Source organism: Talaromyces stipitatus, genomic scaffold (genome assembly GCF_000003125.1).
Source record: "Talaromyces stipitatus ATCC 10500 scf_1105507295511 genomic scaffold, whole genome shotgun sequence".
Taxonomy (NCBI): domain Eukaryota; kingdom Fungi; phylum Ascomycota; class Eurotiomycetes; order Eurotiales; family Trichocomaceae; genus Talaromyces; species Talaromyces stipitatus.
Window position 1 is genome coordinate 212,162 of NW_002990119.1, and position 19,274 is coordinate 231,435.

General features: G+C 43.2%; 6 protein-coding genes across 6 annotated transcripts, besides 3 other annotated features; 3 read left to right on the forward strand and 3 right to left on the reverse strand.

Moving 5' to 3' along the window:
• Positions 1 to 136: 136 nt before the first annotated feature.
• Positions 137 to 1,928, reverse strand: TSTA_097960 (NAD dependent epimerase/dehydratase family protein). Its single transcript, XM_002485733.1, has 4 exons — positions 1,737 to 1,928; positions 1,397 to 1,688; positions 576 to 1,343; positions 137 to 515 (listed from the first exon to the last, which is right to left on the reverse strand). The coding sequence occupies exons 1-3, from the start codon at positions 1,778 to 1,780 to the stop codon at positions 633 to 635; spliced, it is 1,047 nt and encodes a 348-aa protein (XP_002485778.1). The 5' UTR covers positions 1,781 to 1,928; the 3' UTR covers positions 137 to 515; positions 576 to 632.
• A 1,378-nt stretch (positions 1,929 to 3,306) lies between these two features.
• On the forward strand, positions 3,307 to 4,269 carry TSTA_097970 (uncharacterized protein). Its single transcript, XM_002485734.1, has 2 exons — positions 3,307 to 3,569; positions 3,629 to 4,269. Exons 1-2 carry the CDS (start codon positions 3,372 to 3,374, stop codon positions 4,223 to 4,225), a joined length of 795 nt encoding a protein of 264 aa, XP_002485779.1. The 5' UTR covers positions 3,307 to 3,371; the 3' UTR covers positions 4,226 to 4,269.
• Positions 4,270 to 5,968: 1,699 nt separating this feature from the next.
• Positions 5,969 to 6,667, forward strand: TSTA_097980 (beta-glucosidase, putative; the record flags this gene model as incomplete). Its single annotated transcript, XM_002485735.1, has 2 exons — positions 5,969 to 6,462; positions 6,559 to 6,667. 2 exons carry the CDS (start codon positions 5,969 to 5,971, stop codon positions 6,665 to 6,667), a joined length of 603 nt encoding a protein of 200 aa, XP_002485780.1.
• Positions 6,668 to 8,688: 2,021 nt separating this feature from the next.
• Positions 8,689 to 9,597: a mobile genetic element.
• An 807-nt stretch (positions 9,598 to 10,404) lies between these two features.
• Positions 10,405 to 11,778: a mobile genetic element.
• TSTA_097990 (uncharacterized protein) lies at positions 11,565 to 16,235 on the reverse strand (the record flags this gene model as incomplete). Its single annotated transcript, XM_002485736.1, has 9 exons — positions 11,565 to 11,938; positions 12,356 to 12,722; positions 13,368 to 13,730; positions 14,261 to 14,454; positions 15,118 to 15,151; positions 15,199 to 15,751; positions 15,885 to 15,907; positions 16,060 to 16,135; positions 16,180 to 16,235. The coding sequence occupies 9 exons, from the start codon at positions 16,233 to 16,235 to the stop codon at positions 11,565 to 11,567; spliced, it is 2,040 nt and encodes a 679-aa protein (XP_002485781.1).
• Positions 11,760 to 13,409: a mobile genetic element.
• Positions 16,236 to 16,468: 233 nt separating the features above from the next.
• TSTA_098000 (uncharacterized protein) lies at positions 16,469 to 16,805 on the forward strand (the record flags this gene model as incomplete). The annotated part of the gene is made up of 2 exons (XM_002485737.1): positions 16,469 to 16,513; positions 16,611 to 16,805. 2 exons carry the CDS (start codon positions 16,469 to 16,471, stop codon positions 16,803 to 16,805), a joined length of 240 nt encoding a protein of 79 aa, XP_002485782.1.
• A 999-nt stretch (positions 16,806 to 17,804) lies between these two features.
• On the reverse strand, positions 17,805 to 18,986 carry TSTA_098010 (uncharacterized protein). Its single transcript, XM_002485738.1, has 3 exons — positions 18,722 to 18,986; positions 18,329 to 18,672; positions 17,805 to 18,282 (listed from the first exon to the last, which is right to left on the reverse strand). The coding sequence occupies exons 1-3, from the start codon at positions 18,970 to 18,972 to the stop codon at positions 17,984 to 17,986; spliced, it is 894 nt and encodes a 297-aa protein (XP_002485783.1). The 5' UTR covers positions 18,973 to 18,986; the 3' UTR covers positions 17,805 to 17,983.
• Positions 18,987 to 19,274: the final 288 nt, after the last annotated feature.

Consider the following 19,274-nt stretch of genomic DNA (forward strand, 5'->3'; position numbering starts at 1 on the left):
TAGTGGTGGATAAAAAGAGGAGCTTGATTTCCATACCTACGCGTAATTACTGAGGGCGGACGCGTTCCGGGGCCCGATTATCGGCTAGCGCGTCACGGACCTCATACACCATGTTATTTTACGATAAATTACGGTTAAGTGAAACTGGAATATTATTATTCCGGAACTCTACCTGGTATAGGTTAGGTTGAAACATATTCAACAAATGAAAAAGCGTGCACTGGTTTTGCAACCAGGTATACCAATCCCTACACTATATACCGTTGTCCATTGCGATAGTGAAAGACTTGTATTTCTCGTGATCTCGCATGTCAATCGTGACCAATCTTCAGATGAGATGCCGTAGATCGATAAAAGAGACGGAAACTCAAAGCCAGAAATAGGGCGGTACGTTTTAGTTGGAATTTGGAGAGCATACGAGAAGAATTTCCGAGGAGCTGCATATTGCAGGTCATTTTTGAACGGGAGCAGGACGGCGCGCTCAGAATATATGGATTCGGAATCTGTGGTGTCGTCTGTCTCAGGGCCGTTGAGCTGAGCTCTGTTACGAAAAAGCATCGAGCGATGGAACTCACTGTAGGGTTGTTGAAAAATTATAAATTTAGTGTCATGTAAACTTTGACATGCAGCCTCTATCCCTCCTTTGCAATGACCTTCCATTCATCCATGAAACTATCTTTGAAGTCCTTCTCTGTCTTCGTCGGCTTCCATCCAAGCTCTCGGGCTAAATCCGCCCGAGTCCGCGACCGTGACGCAAAGCCCAACTCCACCGTACGGGGTGATAGGGCTTTTCTAGATCTAGTAATCCACTCCTTAAGTGAAACCTCGCGCACCTCGTCGGATGTTAAATACCCTAATGCGTTTCCGTCCCTTGAGATGCGTTCTGATAGATAACGCCACGAGTGGTGTCCGGTCTCATTAAAATATATTCCCTTTTTGTTGGACGGTAGGTTGTCCCCATCAAGCAGACGAGCGAGCACTAACTCGTATAGTTGGACCAAGTCTTCGACGTGGACATGATCCCACTCGGCTGCACCAGAACCAATGACAGAGGTGAAACCATCACGACGAGCAGCGCGCATTATAGCATCGATCTGGATAGAGGTGCGATTAAATAGCCCACTCCCCAAGCCGTAAATAGTTGGTGACATGAGAATATAAGTTTTGATACTAGCGGCCTCACCTTTTTCAAAGACGACGAGGTCGGTAGTTCGCTGCTGGTAGGGTTCTAAATCCTCGCGGTGGCGTAGGTAGGTGTAAATATCGTCCTTATCGGACAAGACTCGTGTCTCGGTATAGGAGCCAGTGATTGGAAAATCACCGAGACTCGATGTTCCAGAGGTCTAGGCTTGTTCAGTTCATGCGCGTGTCTGGAGCAAGAGGGGAGGCTACGTACATGTATCAGATAGACATCCTTGCCCGTTTGCTTCTTGCGATCTGCAAGGCCGAGGATTATAGCCTCGGCTGCGCGGAAGTGGAATGCGTTGGCGGTATTTATGACAAAGTCGTGGTCGCTGGCGACCTTTCTTACAAAGTCCGTGTCGTCAAGCCCACTGAAAATGATACCATTAACGCCGTTCTCCTTTAGGATAGCTGCTTGCTCCTGCTTGCGTACTAGGGCCGATATGCTAATCCCCCTGATCTTAGGGTTTATGGATGTAAGTAGGGTTGCCAGGACGGAGCCTCCACTGTCTAGCGTTAGTAGGTTACTCAGGGTTAGTCCCTAAAAGACTCACATATATCCGGTGGCCCCAGTGATAAGGACTTTAGTTACTGCCATGACGAAGCTCTGACTTCCAGGTCCGATAATAAGTCAACTGGTATAGAGAGGTTGCTTTGACTGTCAATATGTGATCGAGCTGAATGGAACAGGAATACGACATGGCGTGGCTCTAAATATATAAGGTACAGAATCTCTAAGTGATTATATCTTTTCAGCGGACAAAGTTGCTCATTCTAAGGTGGATTACGGAAGCTAAGGTGGGTGACGTCACGATATACCGCAGTTGGGCAAATGTGTCCGCACAGATTAGGTGAGGTTCTGTTGGATTGTACGTAAAAATCTCTAGCGGCATATCTCAACGTATCAAATTATGTATGCCAAATAGCATATGGAATCCTTGGTCCTTGCTGCGATTCTTGTTGAGAGTTCTAAGTACAGTAACAGTGGGAGATGCCTTTCAGCCCCTATATGGTGGATCCCTCTCCTGAGAGCGTGACTCGCTCTTATTGGCTGGTAGATTTCATCAATATGATTGGCTGGATCGTACAAATCAGATTAGCTAACCCAACAGCTTGTGACACAGGCGGCAAGCGGGGACCAGGAGTATTAGTAATTACTTGTGCGAAAGTCGTTCGCCGCATTTCTATGCAATCAATGTTGCTAATCACTAATTATCGTGGTCGACTCTTCGAGAACTTCCTTCCCTTGGGTTAGGTAGAGTTTCACTATGGAGGAGACTATGAGTACTCAGGCACGGAAGTCCTGTTTGAATTGCCGACGTAGGAGCATGCCATCCCAAGAATGAACGAGAATTAACGAAGCAACGAAGCTCAGATCGCAAAATTGCCTGCGACAGGACGCTGCCAACTTGTGGCACCTGTGCGAGACGAGGGAAGAAGTGCTCAGGGTACTCACTCAACCTATCCTGGCCTCGTGTTGGGGATACTCGCCGTGCTGTTACGGCTAATGTACCAAGCCCCAAGTTGGCTCGCCCAGTCGCATTCCTAAACACCTTCACCTGGGATACCAGTCTATATATCGAAAGAGAATCACCTGGTACACCACTGTGGATCTGTCTTTACCCTGTATATTCTTTTTAACCACGGGTTCTATAGTGAGCCACATGGGTGTTTGGCATTTTCGTGGCCCGGATCGCTCTTTACAAATGCCACAGTTCGGCACAGATATGACCCCTGCACGTAAGCTCCTAGGTTTTTTGCTTAGCTGCGATTATTAGGCTGAAAATTCTTTACTTAAGAGTACTCTTCGGCCATTGAAATGATCACTTCTCGAGGGGACCTACGGCGAGATGTCTGTAGCCTTCTGTATCGCATGTCCCTTACTGACGAGTTGCCTCCATCCCTTGCCGTCCGTTACTCGATGAATGCTATTACCTACCTATATCTCCAGAAGTCCCGTGAGTCAACCTACAGCCGCATGCGAGCAGTTTCTGCTTTGCGAGAGACTATCAGTCAGGAGCTGGATTCCAAAAGTTGGGCTCAAGCAATCGCTGCGAGCATGCTCCTGAGCATATATGAGGCAAGGCATCTCTTTTAACGTTAATTATTCCTTGCTGACAAAGGTATGCTAGGCTGTTGACCGGTCTGGCGTGGTTAAGAATTGGTCCGTATACTTTGACGGCTCGCTAATGATTGTAAAGTCTAGGCATCAGGAGCACAGATCATATGGCGGGGATGCTGCAACCCTCCTAGACTGGGTATTCTACCACAATGTCCTGTACAAGTTCAGCATACGCCATTGGCTGCAGCGTACTATGGAGCAGGAAATAATTGCAAACAGGGAGATGGTCATTTCTCAGGCCATCTTCAACCCCAACCGTCATATCGTATGAATATTTTTTATATATATAGTCCAATATTGGTGTAGGTACTGATTTCTTTCTAGATTCAGAGCACTCTCGGCTGCTCACTCGAGCTCCTAGATCTCCTAGGCCAAGCTGTGGACCTGGTTAGACAAGATCGAAAGGACCCCGAGCTCCTTACCAAAAGTCACCAGTATGCCATCGATAGCCTTGAACAGCGGCTCCGTGCTGTTGATCAGCAGCTCTGCAGTGGTATCAACGATGAAGAATATCACACTGTTGGAAGTAGGAAACACTATACTGCGATTGCCCAATTATTCCAATTCGCAATCCTCATATACCTGGATCGCGTGGTCCGAGGGTCTCCAATCTCTTCGCCCGCGTCTCAAACTGCTGCTGAGCAGTCGTTTAGCATATTGAGGGATCTCGGCGTTTGTGAACGGCCATTTCCCATGTTCATTCTGTCACTCCAGGCGGAGAGTGATTCCGATAGGATACTAATGCTTAGGAGCCTTCAGCGTACAAGGAAGGAGAGGACGTTGGGCAACCTCGACTGGACAGAACAGATGATACGGAGAATATGGGCCCAACAAGATTTGCATGGCACAGAGGGTGTAGATGCACTCTTTGTTATTAATTCAGTTATTAGCGCTAATAGTGCACCGCCATCCTTTACTTAATATTGCATTAACTACCATATAATATGAGTATATTGTTAGGTTCGCTCGAGCTCGAGCTATTTAGGGAATTGTTTCTAGGGTTTTGGGTCTTTTGTTTTCCTTTATTTTGTCGGAGTTTTTTAATGTTCGGGATGCCGATTATCTCCGGAATCCGCTCAGGATGAGGATTATAAGGAGCTCATCCTGCCCATCCGTTCTTCCTGGAGATCAGAAGTCCTCTTGTTTTCTCGTTGTCCTATTTTCCGTTCTTCCGTGTCTATGTCGAGTTTCTATGTAAGGAACTGACAACGAGAAGAAATCTGATTCTGGTAACTAACTGAGGAACAAGTAACAAGGATAGAAAACAAGAGGACTGCTGATTCCCAGGACGAATCGATAGGTAGGATGGAATCCTTATAAGCTTCAACCTGCCAGCATGGTGTTTCCTAATCAGTATCAGACAGAACAGTAGCGTCTAAATATAGCAAACAAAGCACCTTTGAACATGCAAAGATATATAAATAACACAACAAGATGCGTAAGAAAAATGAGAGTCAAAGAGTGCTAATCATAGAAATATGATATCCTCCGGAGAACTAAGAAAAGAACAGCGCCTTCAATCGGCTAAGATTTCTCCAATCAGGGTTAGAGTGAGAGCAAACCCTGACATTCTAGTTTTATTTCACCAATCTATCTACGTCCACGAACCAGTTCCTTATATATGTCGCCAATCTGGTTTCTTGATATAGACATAAAGCCATCTTTGTATGTTGATAACTATATAGTTAATTGAAAAACGGTGCCCAGTTCTACACTCTCTAATTCTTTTATGGTGGGAAATCTACACATGGCAAAGAAAATTCACAAAACTGTAACAGTGCTGAAACAGTGCTGAAACAGTACAACGTGATACCTGTGACAAGCCACACCAACTAGATAGACACGCCAGATTCCTGTCAACAACTTATGTATGCATAAGAAAGAGGTTCCTTGCAGATATGATTCTTTCCTCTCAAGCTTCAGTCTCTGTAAATCAGCGACAGTACCGTTGTAAATGAATATCTTGGAGACACTGAACGATTATCTGTTGTATTGATAATTCCTCCTGCCTAACCATTGGATTAACCTCCTAGTTATTACAAATAGTATTGATCATATACACTCACAATACTATTTGAGTAAGTGCACACATGGCCTTGTACTTTCTTTCCTTCTCATGCTTAATATTCTTGTACACGGAGACCAATCCTATTCGTGTTTGCTCGTTATCACTCGACGCTCCACATGGACCGCCAACATACCATGCAGTAGTCGCAATACATAGTCGAAACACTGGTACATGTCAATCAACTGTTAGCATATCGCGAGATCTACCACGAAGAAAACAAGGACATTTGAACAAACCTGGAGACAAGTCATTCCATTTTTTTCAGCTAATCAGAGGCCTCTGAACACTATGCCTCGCTTCATGAAACGTCACCCACCTGGAACCATCGCGTACGAATGGCGAAAATGGTGATGTTGCCTGTGATCACTACAATCGAATGGTGGAGGATGTGAAGCTAATGCCCTCATACGGTATGAAAGTGTATCGCTTTTCAGTCGCCTGGACGCGGATCATCCCTCTAGGCGGATGTTATGACCCAGTGAACGAGCAAGGAATCTGTTTTTACAATAACCTCATCGATACTCTCTTGGCATATAACATAGAGCCGGTTGTGACAATTTACCATTGGGATTGTCCTCAAGGAATTTACGATCGCTATGGCGCGTTCCTCAATAAGGAGGAATTCCAGGCTGATTTTGAACGCTTTGCAAGGATTTGCTTCTCCCGTTTCGGTGATCGTGTCAAGAAATGGATTACATTTTGAACCCTACATTATCTCCATCTTTGGTAACCATAGCGGTGTCCTTGCTCCCGGACGCAGCACGCCAACAGGAGGGGACTCTCGGACAGAGCGATGGCAGGTCGGCCACACCATCATCCTGAGTCATGCCGCAGTCGTCCAGATATATACAACCGAGTTCCAACAATCGCAGACAGGCGAAATTTCAATCGTGTTGAACGGCCAGTTCTATGAGCCCTGGGACCTCAACAGCGACATGCATATCGAGGCGGCCCAACGCCGACTGGAATTTTATATCGGCTGGTTTGGGGATCCAATCTTCCTCGGACAGGATTGTCCCGAGTCAATGAAAAGCAGACTGGGTGATCGGTTGCCTAGATTTACGACTGAGGAGCTCGAACTCCTCTGCAAGTTAGCTCCGCATAACACGTTCTACGGAATGAATCACCGCTGATGATGACTGTACGGGAAACGTGGAAGAGGGGTCTATTAACTGCCAAGGCAAAGAAATTGGGCCGGCATCTGGAATGCCCTGGCTTCGGGTTGCGCCTGTTGGTTTCCGCAAGCTGTTGAATTGGGTCTGGAAACGCTACCGCGTGCCTATCGTTATAACTGAGAATGGGTGCCCGTGTCCTTAAGAAAGTAAAATGACCTTGGAAAAGGCGCTAGATGACAAGTTTCGGGTTAGATACATTGGTTTGTATCTGGATGCGATTTCACGCGCTATTTACGAAGATAGGGTCGAAGTTTCGGGGTACTACGTCTGGAGCTTGATGGGACAATTTGATAAGAATCAGTTGACGATTCGCGTGGAAGGATTCGTGGAAAGGACCAAGCAGGATTAGGACGAGGTTGGCAATTGTTGACAGGAAGCGTGGTTATTGGGGATTTGCCTGTTGATTGTTTTGAATGATTTTTGCATGCTTTTATGAGATTTGGAACTCGACTGCAATTCAGAAATCCAAATTCGAAGCTTTTATATAGTTGAAAAAAATTTGAATGAAAAGTGAGAGTAAAATAAGATCGGGATGAAGGCTAATATTGATAGTTGTGGGTTGGCTTATAAAGCCAATAAAACAATGTACGTACGTCCATACACGCGCTTCAGGTGGTACTCCAAGTACTATGGTCAAATGTATTCAGTCGTCTGTTCTCTTCTCTTAATGAGGCCCCGACGCGGTCTATATAGTCCTTGCTTGTGTTGGAACTAAACTACGCTATTCCCTTTTGGGAATAGGATTTAGAGAATCGTATGAATATTGATCAACAGGAAATTTCGAGAATCAGATTCTATATCGATTTCGCATACCAACACAAGGTTGATATTACAAATCAGCTTCACAACCTACATCTAGAAAGTTCGATTAAGCACAGATTGTGGTTTTTAGTGATGTCATTTTCATTGAGAATGTAAGTATAAAAAGGATCAAGATTGTCAGATAGCGAAGTTTTAGATAGTGTGCACGAATATCAGAAAAATCCCTACTCTAAGAAACTTCTTTGGTTGGCCTAACCCAGTTAGAACTAGTACGGAAAACTTCCAATAGTTAGAAGGAAGTATATAATAACTTAAAGATGCAAGTTGGCCAAGGATCGCGAGAAATCCAGTAACGTATACGAGATGACTATAACTAGTACATGAAGCCTTTCAGAGGCACTCCACAAGATCTAGAGGCTTGGTTGATTAAGTGGGAAGAAATCATGCTTCAAGGAAAAAAGAAATCTATGTCCTTCGCCCAAGATACAGAGGACTGGGCATCTAGGTTTCTCGAAGCTATTCGACCACTAGATGAGGCGTGGGTAACGTCTTTTGAGCACTCAATTGATCCAAAGATTGATGACAAATCTCTTACCTATAAGGATCTGTCAAATGGCTTCTGGAGACTCATCTCATGACTCTGTACAAAATGACAATCCTGTATAACAAAAGGCTCTTTTGCCACTCATCTGAGTAAGAGCGACGACAGCGAAGAAGAAAACAAAGAAAGCTTGCAGCGAGGGAGAGCCGTAGAGCGTGGATAACAATGTTTGCAATCACAATCATTTAAAGAAGGACAGCGCAGCAGATTTACTCTAGATAAAAGGGGTGGACCTAAATTGATCTACCCTGCATGCGGAGGCATATACTTTATTGACTTCTACTTCTATGTTTTTAGTTATAAGGCTCCTCAAGAGTTCAAACTAAGACTTTAGCTTCAACAAAGAGCCAATAGATGGCTCAATAGTAATGCACTATTAGCAAAAGAGGTAAGATGTGTACTAATCAAAGAACAGGGACAAGCTCCTTCTCAAAGAAAAGAATAATCTCGCTCTAGAAGTTGATCCCAAGAGCGACAAGAACCTATAACTCAAAATGCTCAGAATAAGGTGACTTTCCAAGGAGAAATGGCAAGTTTAAATTAACTCTTTAAGATGGCAGTAGGCAGCTGCAAATCGACCTGCTACATTCACATGGAAAAGGATTTAGCTGCACTGTTAATTAATAAATATCCTTTAAAATATTTAGCTTTATTGGATTTAGGGTCATCAATTCACGTTTTCAATAAGATAGAAAGGTTTGTGAACTTCCAGAAAGCAATGACAGGAGACTTCCTATGGGCAGGCACCTATCAAGTACCTATCTTAGGATATGGAGGTGTAAGAGTGACTAGTCTATCTAAAGATCCTACCACTGTACAGTGCAAAGCCTGTGGAAGGGCAAAAGCCAGACAAATCATATGATAAGAAGAAAGAAATATTGTGGAACGATCTGGTATGCATCTAGTGATTAATTTTCATAACTTTCAGAAAAACTCAATGAATGGAGAAAAGACATTGATACTTATAACTAATTGATTCAGCAGTTTTATCTAGGACTTTTATATAATGTCGTACAAAAGTGTGGAGATCTTAGAAACTCTGAAATGGTTCTTTGAATATCTAAAAAAGCACCATGATGTTAGTCCAATCAAGATTAAGATAGATAATGAGATATTCTTATACTGACCTGAGGTAAAGGAGTGGCTGATTACCAAACATATTACTATTAAGCCCTTAACGGTAAATAATTAAGGACAAAATAGTGCCACTGAGCGCTTAGGGAGTATCATCAAGGACAAGGCTAGGGCCATGAGAAATAGTGCAAAGTTACCTGTGGATTTATGGTTAGAAATATACTAAGCCTTAATCTATCTTTATAACTGTACCCCTAAGTTCATGTACAACTAGAAAACGCCATACAATAGGTTCTATATTTGCGTAGCTTTGCAAAATGGGATTTGCATATAAGATTAGAAACCTCAGCTTGCCCACCTAAAGGTATATGGCTGTAAAGCATATGCCCTCACATTGGAATATCAACTTAAGAAAAATCGGCTTCAACACTTCAATCTGCAAGTATAGGTAGGCTATCTCGTCGGATATGACTCAACAAATGTTTATAGGATTTAGAATCCTTTGATAGAGAGGATTGTGCGAGCAAATAATGTTATTTTTAACAAGAATGAAGTCTTCAGTAGAGATATCCAAGATATCAAGGATAATCTCCTTCATATATCTGTTAAAGAACTGACAATCTTGCTAAATAAGATAGATATCCGAGTACAGTCAGGTGAAGTCAAAGATAATGCTAACTTTAGAGATAAGATGGAGGATTTAGTGTTTGACGGAAATAGACATAATAATAAGCGTACGACAACAACAGGCTCAGTGACTAGTTCTGAATTTAAAGATTCAAGTTAGCTTGATTTAGACTATCCAAGCGGCCCAACTCTAACGCCAGGAGAAGGATTGTTAGAGGGGATTAATAAATATGCTTATTCTATACCTCTAGATACGCCTCTGAGCGCGCTGTTAGTGGCTAGTATAACTATTATCCATGAAAATGACCTTAACCTCCATCAGAGCTCTAAGCACGCAGCTAGAATGTTAACTGGCGGGGTCAGGTCCAGAGGGTCGCTCGTTCAGGAAGCAATCATTAAGGAAGGTCCCAGAGGGGCTCTTAGTGGTGTATGCATGAACAGATCCAGAGGATCGCGTGCTGAGTTTAGGGACAGGCCCAGAGGGTCACCCAATCTGCGTGACTCCATGGCAGGTCTCAGAGAGGCTCATGGCAGGCATATCCTTAAGGACGGATCCAGAGGGTCGCTTGAGAAGAACGGGGTAGGCTTTAGAGAGGCTCCTGTTAAAACTGTCACCGCTGCTTTGACTATGCAACGAGGAGAGCTCAATCCTTAGAGATTTGCTTTCCTAGCAGGCACACGACTTTGTCAGTATGGGATGAACATAGTTAAATTTGATCACGTGAGCCTCTAATGACGTCTAAGGTCAGGATGTTGACTTCAGTTAGTTCTAGTTTGCGACCTACCACCTGCTCCCAAGAGTCACCGTGAAGTGGAAACACATCCTTTAGGTTGGTTATTTAAGGAGGCTAAGAGAGATCACCTTAAAAGTCACGATCCATCTAGCTCTTGGACAACGGTGCCTATCAGTAAGGCAAAAGGAAAGCAGATTCTCAATTATATGTGGGTATATATCTATAAGCAGGACAAGAAAGGTCGTCTAGTTAAGTGCAAGGCACGACTCATGGTAAGAGGTAATCAAGAGAAAAGAGATGATACAAGGAACATATATGCTGCTACTCTTGCTACGAGATCTTTTAGGATATTTATAGCTATTGCTGCACACTTCAATCTGGAACTTAAGCAATATGACGCTGTCAATATCTTTGTTAATGCCATACTGGATAAAGAGATCTTTATAAGAATGGCTCCTGGATATTATGAATCTGGAAAAATATATTGACTGAACAAGGCTCTCTATGGACTGCGTAGATCACCACTCCTATGGTAAAAGGAACTTACTAGCACCCTTATAGAGTTGGGTTTTAAAACAGTGCCTCACGAACCCTATTACATGTTAAAATCTGGAATCATACTGTTCTTTTATGTAGACAATATTGTTGTCACATATAAGAAGAGCCACCAACCAGAAGCTGACTCAGTCATGAACTAACTTTGTGCCAAATACAAAATATCTGGAGAAGGAGACCTGGAGTAGTTCCTAGGTATAAGAGTTATATGGGATTGAAGTAATAAGGTGATCTGGCTCAGTCAAGCTATCTATATTAATAAAATTGCGAAGTTAGCCGACACTTAACAAACTAACAATATACTAATGGCTTAAGAAGAATTACTCCTATACAAAGGAACGGCCACCTATAAAAGTAACCATCAATATCAATGGAAAGTTGGCTCAATAATGTACGCAGCAGTAAGCACTTAATCTAACGTGGCTTTTGCTGTCTCATGGCTTTCACGGTTCTTATTAAATCCTGGATTAAAGCACTATCAAGCTGCTGACAAGGTGTTATGCTATCTCGAACATCATTATATATACACCTTGAGGCTTGGAGGAGGTAAAGATTATTTAGTGTCAATAGATGCCTCCTTTGCAGATAATACACTTGACCATAAGAGCTCATAAGCATACGTCATGACACTTTTTAGTGGAATAATAGGATGGTAAGTGTCGGTTTAACTACGGTCCGTATCACGAAGCATTATCCAACAGTCAATTCCTTTGCATACTATGGTCTTATGCGGATTTTGCAACGTGACTGATGGTCCTGGTTCTTCTGAAGCTATAAAAAATTTAGGCTTATGAGTTATAGGATACTGGATCTCAAGCTGCTCTTGCATAGCAGTAATAATATCCTGAGCTTCATCCCATAACTCATGCTCAAGAACAAGTTTCTTAAACCGAGGATCCAAGAGCATTGTAATATAGAGAATATCGCATGAATCATCCATAAGAGTATAGTACTTGTCATATTTCCTCATAGCGCTCTTAGCTGCATTAGCGACATCTGCGTCAAAGTCCTTGAACTTTCCCTCCCTCTCCTGAACTTCTTGAAGAAGATCAAAGAGTTAATAGTAGATAGCTAAAGATTGACTGATTTATGGAATATCAGTAGATAGCTCCAGTGTATATCTATCAAACTCTGCAAGGACTATCCGGATTTGTCCAAGCTGATTCCAGTCTTGGTCAGTAAAAGGAGGTAAGATATGATTCATCTTAAGATATTCCTAAATCTGAGGAGCGGCCTATTCAACGTTAGATGTATTCTTTTTTCAAAGGATTATTAAGACTCATACATTCTAAGCATTATTAAGTATGCAATAAGAGGAATTCCAACGAGTAGTAACATCATACTGAATAAGTTTTAAATCTATCTCTTTTATCTGGTATAGATTCTGCCACTCTTTCTTTCGCTCTGTGCTTAAAGAAATATATAAACTTAGAATGCGTATGCGAGAGAAAGCACTTTGTGATTGTGCAAGAGATGGATTATTCTCTAAATCTTCAATAATCTGAAAGTCTTCTGTAATATCACTAGCTTTCAAAACGGCAAGAAATTCCTTAACAATCAGATTTAGAATATGTATAAGATAACAAATAAAGCTACCTTCTCCTTGATATCTCATTATTTGCTGAGTATTGCCTTGTTCATAATTGGCTTTAAGTAAATTATGGAGAATTTCAGCCATTTCTAAATTATTGCTTGCATTATCGCTAGTAATGGAAATAAGCTTAGCTTTAATGTCTAGTTCGCATAGAACCTTATAGACAATAGATGCTAGATTCTCACCAGTATCAGGGTCTTCTATCTCTTGGAAGTCAAGAATTCTATGCTAAGGCTGAAAATCTGCTGTAATCCAATGACCAATAATTGCAAAGATCTTGTAGCCATTTGCACTCTTCCATCCATCAAGAGAGAGTGCAATAGTACTGCAATTCTCTATTTTTCTAAGCTCATTCTTTAGTTGTATCCGAGCCTTAGCAAACTCTTCGTCAACATGACGGGAAAATAAATTCGAAGATCCATATTTGCAAGAAAATCCTAGGAGATCACTCCAGATTTGCCTGAAAAGAGGGTCATTAAATGTTAAAAATGGCTGCATTGTTCCGATAGCCCAGTTGAAAATATTTTGATCGAGAAGTTCTTGAAAAGATTGTAAAGGTTGACCTCTAATATAGGAAAGCATTGAACTTTGAGACGATGTGATGGCTATATATCTTAGCACATATATATATAATAAATACCAGTAGAAATAGTCACCTAAAGAAGTGTCACTATCCTTATAGATACCATGCTTCTGCCCTAAATGCTTCTGCAAGTTGCTAGTTGAACCCTTAGTAACTGATTTAACAGTAGTCCATTCCTCTAGAGCTGTACAATGTAGACAAGAATACTGTATGTCTGCTTTTATCTTTCCAGTCTGTTTATCAAAGAAATTCTTTCCCTATAGTAATGTTTGTTGAAAATGGGTATAGACCCATGAAGTTTCTTTTTGCTGTCTCTTTGGCTTTGGAGGCTCGAGAAAAGGATTAATTAGAGTGGATGACTGAATTTGTGAAGCTGAATCATTCGGAGTAAGAGAACTACTTTGTGATGTAGCATATTCAAAAGTACGAAGGCCTTCGACAGACTGACTTTCAATCTGATCTTCAAGACCAGCTTTGTCATCGCTACCACCATTTGCAAGCTTCCAAAAGCCTGGCTGGCGCGTATTCTCTCGATGGGGGCGAATAAATCTGTCAATTATGCCGGTAGGTTTTGAAGCTGAAGAAGCAGCCAAGAAGTTTTTCATAAAACCATGTCTCGGAGCGGAATAATAATTTTCTGGCGACACGTGACTCTATCCATGAATATTCATGGATATTGCACCCGGATCCGTATCCATATCCATGAAATCTCGAGGCTTCGGATATATCCATGGATATTATCCATGAAAAAAAAGCGTATTCATATCCGTAAGATCCATGGATATATCCATATCCGCGTATCCATGGAGAGCCCTAAAATACAAGCGAGACAGACGCTCTATATCTCCGCGCAAGAAACGAACTTAGATGGATGAAGTTTGGCGAATTGATTTACATCCATACTCCGTGGTCGGATAAAAGAGAGAGAGAGAGACATTTCATCCTTTCAGATTATACAAATTAACCTACAGAAAGAGCTTCCTAGGGCTATAAGATTGAAAGGACTTGTTAGTTAAAGTCGGCGTGGGATTTTATTGTCCCTTCCCACCAACCATGAAAGCAAGAAAGAATTCAAAAGGGGAAAACTATTTTCTATATATTTTGGAATAGTAAGCAGGCTCTTAACCGTATCAACGATGGTCTCTTCCAGCGGCCTAAACTTGATCCCTAGCTGCTGGACTACCTTAGATGTGTCCAATCTGTAGACTGGAGGGAAAGGTTCTCCGAGAGTATCCTTTGGTGTCGATCCTTGGAGCTCAGGAAACTTCTCCCGGATGATATCGCAGATTTGCTGGTAGCTGTACGCTGAATTGGCGACCAAGTACCGCTGACCCGCGGCTTCTGGTCTTTCAAAGGCTAGGACACGAGCCTCGGCTACTACGATATATAGTAGGACTTTGATAGAAATTGAAATTCCTTTATCTCCCTCCCCCCACCCCCAGGTAAGATGATACAGTGGAGAAAAGAGAATTTACAATCTCGGACGTCAGCAAATGCCCAGAAAGAAGTGTCTGGAACCTCCTTCTCGGAACCGTCGATGAGACGGTAAAGATCGGCAGAGGAAGTGTTCAGGGATTTGGCGTCACGGACATTGTGGAGGACAATTTATATGTATGGCTTTGAGAAATCGATAGACAGCTGGAAGGATTTTTTTTCGGCTGTGCTGGACAAGATGCAAAGTGATAACAAGGAGATGTTTTCAGCACAATCAATATGAAGGGTCTTTTTTTGTCATTGTGTTTTGTTTTCACACGGTGTGTGGTGGAACAGACCAGCCGTTATCCAGGAGAGAGGGTTAGTTTAGTAAATTTTTAAGAAAAAAGAGCACACTCAAACTATGAGGAGTGGTATCATGATGGAACACTTAGTTGTTCACAACCCGACAGTTAAACTCCTAGCTGGGTGGACTTCGAATCCAGAAGGCTACACACGTATTTCAATCAGGACATAACCCCTCATTTTTAAGAAAGACGACTGCATTCACCTGCCACATCAGAGATATACATGCATCAGCCTTGATCGTTTTCTAGCTATATCTACCCGTGAGTCTGATGACAACAGTGACTTTCAAAGTCTAATTGCTAATCAATGCAAATATTTCAACTTCGTGCTCCAATGGACCTGAATTGAGCCTATAGACCTTCCCGGGAATTGTTCTCTGAACCTATTTGCTATCACAGACCACGGCAATCCAGCTTCCTTCAACTGCACGAGAAAGTTGATTTCATCGGGTTCCCACCCTTTGCCATTTATGGACCTAGTGGAAGTGACACGTCTGCCGTTGGGAGTGGCTGGAGGTCGGCAGTGTTGTGTTCGAGCGGATTCCGCACACTGATCTGCCGTTTTGACTCGCGTGAAGGGAAGTTCAACGCTAGATGCAAGCAATGACTCGGATAACTCACTTCTAAACAACCAAGAAAGAAAATCAAGACGTTCGTGAAGTGACGCCTCTGAGAAGTATGAATACAGCGTACACAGATGATCTTTTGCTGTTAAAGAGTCGCTACTACTTCGTTTGCAGGGTAGTTCCAGATCTGTTTCATCGCCTAGTCGCCGTTTTGATGAGAACCGCTGTGTATCTGATTTTGCGTCAGAAGCAGGTTCAGGATCCCCGACAATTTGAGCGTGTCCATATAGCGCTACTGATTTCGGTGACGCAGGATTCACGGCAAAGCTGGAGGGATCCAGCGCAGCGTCTCATCAAAATTCCCCTCATTCATACTTTTATTTCCGAATAGTAGAAGCGTATCACAAGATATTAAGCCGAGTGGATCCCACCAAGGAAGTTAAAGTCAGAAAAATCCTACAGATCATTGTTGGGGCACGTCGTCTATTGACCATTCCAGAAATGGCTATGGCTCAAGGGGTGGCTTCAAGATCTGCGCGGACAGCAAAGAGGCGTTTATACTAGCAAATGGATTCAGTGATAAGCTATGGCCAGTGTGCGGGCTCTTCATCTTTGTGAAAAACTCCAGATTCTACCTTATTCATCAGACCGCAAGGGAATTTCTTATCAGGCGAGTCAGTGATAATACTGGGATCTGATGGTACATCTGGCCTAATGAAGCGGAGCTCCTCATTGCTCAAACTTGTGTGCGATACTTGTTGATGCCTAATCTGCTACGCCCTGAATAAGAAACTGTGATTGGTGCACTCATCTCAGAACTTGTCTAATCATTTTCGCAAACTCTCATCACAAAAGGATGAATTAACAGAGGTCGTTATTCAATTATATGATACTGATACAAAATTTTTCAGCCTGTGGTTTCCAATCTCTTAGGAGGCGAAGATGCATCGCCAAATACAGCCTTCATTCAATGGACATGAAAATATAGTCTCTCGCTTGATTCCGAAGGTGGCAATGAATATTGATCGATGGGATAATTCAAAAATGACTGCATTGCAATGGGCATCATTACAAGGGCACCACAGAACTGTAGATTTATTATTGGAGAAGGGTGAATGCTCGGGGTGGCCGATATGGCAATGCTCTCCTGGCTACTGCTGACGGAGGACATCTTAGAATCGTTCAGCGACTACTGGACAAGGAAGCTGATGTCAATGTTCAGGGTGGGAAATATGGCAATGCTCTCCTGGCGGCTGTTCAAACAGGATATCTTGAGTTCGTTCAGCGACTACTAGATAAGGGAGCCAATGCCAATTCTACAGGTATAATTCGTGGCAATGTTCCCCGGGCTACACCTGACGGAGGAGATCAGACTTGCTAGTGGATTGATCTCCCTTGTTAGCCTGCCCATGAAATGAGGCTAAACATTCAGATGAAGTAGGGTTGGGTCGGTCGAGTCTATGTCCTCTGTAAACCAGCAGCAATACTCAACTCGGCCCAAGGAAACTTTACAGAGAAGACGACCATCAATACGGATTGTGTCTGGACGGCTCGAACTCGGCACCATGGACTCATGGTTGCACGAAGTCTGTGATAATTCCATTGAATAAGCTTGCTCCTGCGGCCTTCCTTGGTGCTGACGAAAAGAATTTGTGTCATTTTAAGCCCGCCTCTGTCGTTTCGCTGGACGAAATTCTGAGTGGAGATTTGTTATTTGTTATTTGGTCTTCTGTATGACTGTGCTCACGGTAGTCACTATCCTCTGAATCATCGTTTTCTGTACTCTGGGCTGAAGGCGAACGACGCGAGTGCGGATGGGCACAAGATGTGTTGCTGGATCGGAGATTTCGATGAGGGACTGTAACTGATAAAGACCCAGATATTGTCCCTCCTGGAGTGTTCTGGGACTCGTTTAACTGACCCTTCCTGATCAATCCCGATCCCTGGCTGCTCGCAGTCTGTTGGGGTTGGGCCGGTATGAAGTCTGTCGCGGTAATTTCATTGGTTGGAGAGGTTTGGCGCATAGCTGGCTGGCTATTCTCATGCTCCAGCACAGTGATTATCGGATTACTGAGACACACCTCAGAAATTGGCATGGCGATGGCGGCACTGGCCGATCCTAGATCAACGGAGTTCACGCTAAGCGGTTTGACTGTGGCTGTAGGGGCGGTGCCCATATTATCGAGACATTGGTGCCATAGAAAAAGTGCTTTTTCTTGATGAATTCGTTGGTACCGTGTTGAGCGAGAGGGTATGCCGTTGATCCGTCGAGAGAGTTTTTCTCGCGGGGCTCCAAATTCACGCGTTGAAAAATGTAGCGTTGAAAGTTGTAAAATTTGGGCGTTGAGCTTTCCCGCCGTCGAGGCGTAGAGGAAGTGTAGATACCTAGGTAGGATATAGGTAACAGATTTGTGCGGTGACGGGCGTTCGGCGGCGCCGCTTTAACATATCAAGCCCCTGAGCCTGAGATAGCTTCATGTTGATAGCTTCTTCTTTCTCCCTCCATGCTTAGTTTTCTTGTTCATAGCTTCCAATATAATATTGCTTGGGCCTTCACAGTCAGTTCCTTACAGCAACAAAGAAGCGTTGAGACATTCGCAAAGCAGGGATATCCAGAGCGCCAAGAACTGTAGGGTTGCAGCGAGAGCGAACCCTAACATAGTATTTGCTAAACCAAAACTCGGGATGAAGCATTGTGAGTAGAATAGACATAATGATTATGGGGATGCTGTCGAGAGCAATGAACACACCTTCGTCTGATGCCAGGGGACCGTTGAAACCTTTGCTCAGTTCAGCAACGCGCCAACAGGAGCGAATAAAGAGACAAGCGGCAGCAACGCTAGCACCTACAACGTTGACTGTTAGTGACTCGAATTGAAAGTAGTGGAAATCTATTCTCCTCACCTAGCATAAACCAGTTTCCAGCTTCAGCATCTGCACTTTTACGGATTCTTCGATGCATAATGGCGACAAGGGTGCAAAATATTGCCGTAAACAACACTTGCGTCGAGAGTCCTCCAATCATAAGATCAACACCAATTGGCTTGTCTGCGTAGATAGCAGCAATGGATCCCCCAACACCGATCAAGCATAGACATATGAAATCCCCAAGTATAAAAAGAGTAGCGAAAAGTCGTGGCCTAACGTAAGCGAACCGGGCTTCGGGGTAGTGTCTTTGCAACACAACGATGGTAAGGTACAATGACGACGAGAGGAAAGTAGGACCGAGGGTTAGGCCAATGATGTACCTACAGATAATGTTAGCACTTGTTAGTCGTTCACATATACAAATCTCACATAATGTATCCGTTCTTGTTTTCTCGGTTATGGAAGAGAAGAACCTTGGCTACGTATCCTAGAAGCTCTAGGAGGAGACCGTCCACCATCCCTATCGCATAGCCGTAGACGCGCCAAAAGAAAACAGTAAGAATTAATTGTACGAATAGTAGTACAGCAAATACACTGACAAAGACGGCATTTACAGCAAATAGTGGCGTAAAGAGGAGCGCCCCAACACCATTGGGTGGGATGTTGCTGGTCGTGTTCATAATGAAAGAAGTGTGGAATAAATCAAGATAACGAAACTGAACTTTTCATTTATAGAAACAAAGTCTCTCTATGTCGTTTACTTTAATCCATTCGGTCGCTGACGCAAAATTCCTCCGCGGCAGGGAATATCTCCGCTATTTCGCCGCTTAACTCCCGTCGGGTCATCTGCCGAAGCCCCACGAAACTGCCGGCTAACCTCCCTAAATTTATATCCATACAATCCTCTGCCGCTAAAGCTCCAGAGCAACGAGTCCACTGACCACGGGTGCTCTACTTTCTGAACGATAATTAATCACCAATA